Source organism: Artemia sp. Qi Xiang Cuo, chromosome 17 (genome assembly GCF_049724085.1).
Source record: "Artemia sp. Qi Xiang Cuo chromosome 17, ASM4972408v1, whole genome shotgun sequence".
Taxonomy (NCBI): Eukaryota; Metazoa; Arthropoda; class Branchiopoda; order Anostraca; family Artemiidae; genus Artemia; species Artemia sp. Qi Xiang Cuo.
In genome coordinates this window covers 15,662,295-15,667,378 of record NC_142810.1, presented here as the reverse complement: position 1 = coordinate 15,667,378, position 5,084 = coordinate 15,662,295, and the positions used below count along the sequence as shown (strand labels likewise).

General features: G+C 45.2%; 1 protein-coding gene across 1 annotated transcript; it reads left to right on the top strand.

The window, feature by feature from the left end:
* Positions 1–1,852: 1,852 nt before the first annotated feature.
* LOC148941945 (protein CFDP2-like) lies at positions 1,853–2,203 on the top strand. The gene has a single exon (XM_089103188.1). It carries the CDS (start codon positions 1,853–1,855, stop codon positions 2,201–2,203), a length of 351 nt encoding a protein of 116 aa, XP_088959314.1.
* Positions 2,204–5,084: the final 2,881 nt, after the last annotated feature.

Here is a 5,084-nt window from a genome sequence, read left to right as displayed (position 1 = left end):
AGGAGGGACATAAAGAAAGGAACTTGCTCTGAAATGCCTTTTGAAAAGTATTTCTTGGTGTTGGGGTATCCAAAAAGCTGTGAAGTATAGTTGTGGGTGAAAAAGATAAGTACTTCAAGTTGCAAAATGGGTTTAGAGGGGACATTAAGAAAGTAACTTGCTTGTCTTAGTCGATTACGTCATTCTATGCCCATAAATGAATTCCCGTCATGCCCTTCTGTTAGGGTTCTACCGATTATGTCATCAATTTCTCAGAAATCCATTTGTCTTAGTCGATTACGTCATTCTATGCCCATATATGGACACCCGTCATGACCTTCTGATAGGGTTCTACCGATTATGTAATCCATTTCTCAGAAATCCAACTGTCCTAGTCGATTACGGCATTCTATGCCCATATATGGATTCCTGTCATGACCTTCTGATAGGGTTCTACCGATTATGTAATCAATTTCTCGGGAATCCATTTGTCCTAGTTGATTACGTCATTCTATGCACATAAATGGATTCCCGTCACGAGCTCCTGATAGGGTTCTACCGATTATGTAATCAATTACTCGGGAATTCTCTCCCTTCAATTATGCAATCAATATATCTCTTCCCCACCTTCTCCTTAGAAACAACAAATTAATTCCCCTTTCTTGAATCAATAATTCCCCTTAGAAACAACAAATTAATTCCCATTTCGTGATATATCAATCAATCTTGACATCACCTGTCAGACATTATTAAACTTCGCCTGGAAACAATTTGATTAATGATTGACAGTACCTGTCAGACATTATTAAACTTTGCCCGGAAACAATTTAATTATTGACTGACAGCACAGGTGTTCCAAATTCCCAATCGTTTTAATTAACCACTCGTTCTCCCTAATGACTCTATGCACATGGCCAAAACAACAACAACAAATACTCTTTCCTAGATCATACCATTCTCCCCTAGCGGGCACTTGGCCAAAAACAACAAATACTCTTTCCTGACATCATAACATTCTTCCCTAGCCGACACTTGGCCAAGCCACCTCTGGAGAAAGAGGTCATTGACCCCATTAACCACGTGTTCTCTCTAGGGACTCTATGCCCATATTTGGTGTACTGATAGGAGATACATTCTTTTGATAACCGAATTTTGTACTGATCGTGTCAATAGGGGCATCTCTACTCAGTTCTTTAGTTAAAGTCATTGAAGGGAAAGGAAGAAATACCATATTAGGTAATTAACTTACCGAGTGTGTAAATGATTACCTAATGTGTTATTTACACCATGTCCAACCTCCGACCTCCAACCTCCCGACCTCCTAGGTGAGAATCCGGGCCTGATAAGCACGAGTGCTCACAAGCTATGGTTGGGGACATGGAGCAAGGATTCACGCCCCCGTCCCTAGCGAGCCGGGAGGAGAGCCCTAAGTTGCACCTCATAGCGGTGGAGTGGTGTAACATTCTATTAGTAGCCTAGCCCGACAAATAGAATGGCTAACGCAACGGGGCTCCAAGGGTCTGGGGAGCCTTTGGTCAAGCCAATTCCCATGAAACACGAATGGATACTGAAGATCAAATGCAGAGAGATACTACTACTACGGCGTTCGCGGTAGCCGACGCGGACCAGGTCAGGGTGGTGCCTGGCCCGACAAGTATGCAAGCCGCCCGATCAAGAAAACATCTGAATATTGGCGCGTGGAATGTTCGCAGCTGCAAGCTGGAATCCATGCAACTGCTCCTTTCAAGGGAGCTTCAGAAGTATAAAATCAACGTTTGTTGTCTGTCAGAAACGAGACTTAATGTTTTTCTGTCCAAAAAGTTGACCGTTTCCGAATCTGACTCATTCCAGTTCCACAACTCGGGTCCCAATGATGGTTCTGGCCAGCAAGGAGTTGGGGTTCCTAATAGACGGTCCTACTGCATCATGCGTCACCGCTTGGGAGCCAGTGTCACCAAGGATCGCCATGATCAGACTGAGAGGCCACATTAGCCACATAACCATAATCGCCGTGTACGCTCCGATAAGGGACAGTAGTGACGCGGTCAAAGATGCCTTTTATTATGACCTACAAAGAATCATCGACAAGAAACCAAGGCGTGACATGCTCTTTGTAGCTGGAGACTGGAACGCCTGGCTTGGCAGAGTAGACCCCAACACAGCAGCAGTTATTGGCCGCCACACCGTTGGTGATGTATCAATGGAGAAAGGCTCTTACAGCTAGCAAGATACAACAGCCTATGCGTCACAAACACTCTCTTTGAGCACAAGAGACTCCACCTTGTTACATGGCGTTCGAAAGACGGCGTAACAACAGCCCAGATCGACCACATCTTAGTCAGCAGAAGATGGAGGAGCTCCTGCACAGATGCCCGGGTATACAGAGGAGCAGACACAGGATCTTTAAATGGATCCGACCACTATCTCCTCACTTGCAAAGTCCGTCACCGCCTTAGTAGGCAGAAGTGACAGAAGGCAGGGAAGCGCTTCGATGTTTCGAAACTAAGATGCCTGGAAATCAAAGCCGACTTCGAGTTAAAGCTAAGCAACCGGTTCGAAGCCTTGAATCGTCTCTCACTCGTCGATGAAGAATGGGAGCAGATAAAAATTGCGACACAGGACGTAGCTGAGGAGGTGCTTGGCCACACAAATCGAAAACAGCGAGCCTGGATCTCTGACCACACCATAGAACTAGTTGAGAAGAAGCGACCCCTCGTGGGAGGTGCAAAAGAACCCTTAAAAGTAGCCCGCAAAGCAGTTAAATAGTCACTGAAACGGGACTGATAACAGTACTGGTTAGGTCTGGCGAATGAGTTGGAACAAGCGTCCAGGAGCCACAACAGCAGGAAAATGTTCAAACTCCTGAAAGAAGCGACAGGAAAAGCTCCTGTAACGGTTGAGACACCGAAAGATAAGTCCGGGGAACTCATCCAAACAGAAGAAGGACGCATGGAACGCTGGCGAGAGCATTTTTCTGAGCTACTGAACCCTGTCAAACCCCCGTGCAATCTACCTGCCTTCTTTAGTGCTGCTAGAGAGCCCTACGCAATAAACCTCGATCCACCAAGTATTGCGAACGTACAAAAAGCGCTGAAGTGCATGACAAATGATAAAACTCATGGAGAGGATGGGATCCCTTCTGAAATGTTCAAGTCCTCACCAACTCTACTACGCCGGCTAGCTGACCTGTTTGTCCAGGTGTGGACGACGAAGACCTTCCCAAAAGACTGGAAAGTATCAGTCCTCGTTCCGCTATATAAAAAAGGAGATAAGGCCATTTGCGGAAACTATAGAGGTATCTCCCTGATGGACCATGTCATGAAGATCTTCAGCGTTATTCTTTTGAATCGATTCAAAGACGGACGTGACAAGTTAACCCGTCCTGAACAAGCAGGCTTCAGACCAGGCAGAGGCTGTCCAGAACAGATATTGACGATTCGCCTCATCCTTCAGTAGTACAGCAGGTTTCATCTACCCCTTCTCATCGCCTTTATTGACTTTGCAGCTACCTCCGACTCTCTCATCAGAGAGGAGCTATGGAGAACTATGGCTGAAGACGGTGCGCCACAGGAGCTTATTCAGATAATCTGAAGTGCGTTTAAAGACACTGAGACTTGCGTCCATGTTTCCGGCCATCATACCCCTAGGTTTTCAATGGAGTTGGGGGTAAAGCAGGGATGCCCCCTTTCACCTATATTATTCAACTTCGTGATAGACTGGATCATGTATAATGCAGTGAGAAACCACAGCGGAATAGTCTTCGGACAAATAGCTGGTTTCCTCCAGCTCCTGACAGATCTGGACTTCGCAGACGACGTTGCTGAGCTGGAAACTACCGCCGACAGCTTACAAGGCAGGATCGACGATACCTATGTGGTCTCAAAGCGCATCGGACTGGCCATCAGTGGCGCAAAGACTAAAGTATTGGCTCTCAACCAACCTGCTCCTTGCCAAGTTACCCTCAACGGTGAGCCAATAGAAAACGTCGAGGAGTTCAAGTATCTTGGCTCCATCATAACACCAGATGGCAGAGCTGAAAGGGATATCTCTGCCCGCGTAGCAAAAGCCTGGGGAGTCTTTACTAGTCTGAATAAAGCCTTATGACTAGACGGGATATCTCAACCAAAACAAAAGTCAGAATCTATGGTGCAACTGTTCGAGCAGTACTACTGTATGCTTGCGAGACATGGCCGATCAAGACTGAAGAAGCGAGAACTTTGGACGTGTTCGACCACCCCTGCCTTCGTTACATCCTCCGCATTCAGAGATGGGACAGGATTTCCAATAGTGAAGTAAGGAGTCGCTGTGGCCAATCAGAAGAGCTATCGCTTATCATTAAAAGACGTCGCCTGAAGCTCCTCGGCCAAACATTGCGCCGTCCCGAAGGCACGATATGTCGAGACGTCCTTGTCTGTGAACCAACCCCCTCCTGGAAACGTAAACCAGGAGGACAAAAGAAGAACCTGTGGCAAAAATTCAAGGAGGACCTGGAACCGTTCAGGAGACAAGGTCAGAGATGGGGCAAAGGTTGGTTAAAGATCGCCGGAGAAGCTGCAGCCGACAGGTCCAAGTGGTCGTCGGAAGTCATCCCAAGATCCTTTGGTACCGGGCAGGACAGTTCATCGTCTGGTTCCCGCCGAAAGTAAGTAAAGTAAGTAAGCATGTTTAAGCGAAAGCGGCCCTCCCTACGAGTCCAATATTTAGAGGTATAACAAGCTAATCCTTCAAATAGGCATTCAGCTTTTCAAAAATTGATACAAACTACAGCATTGGGACATAATTCTGCATCTTTAATCCAATGCTATTATGCTAAGCTGTTATCTTAGTAGTTTGTATAGTAGTGTTATTCAAAATAATTTTTGTTCACTAACAAATTTTCCGTGATATTATGTCAATTTTAGTTATGAATTCAGATTAATTGAAAAACGTAAAATGATTCTCATAGGATAATTTGAACAGTTTATTTAAAAAAAATCTTAATAAAGAGCGCTTTCTTATCTTACAAATAAATATTTGAAAATATTGGAAGACAAACTGAATATATTTCAGCGAGTACTCTTATATAATTGACTATTAACTTCATCAGAACGCAATGTTTATAGTTA

Coding starts and splice junctions, on each gene's coding strand:
- LOC148941945 (XM_089103188.1), top strand. CDS start 1,853: ATGGTTCTGGCCAGCAAGGAGTTGGGGTTCCTAATAGACGGTCCTACT.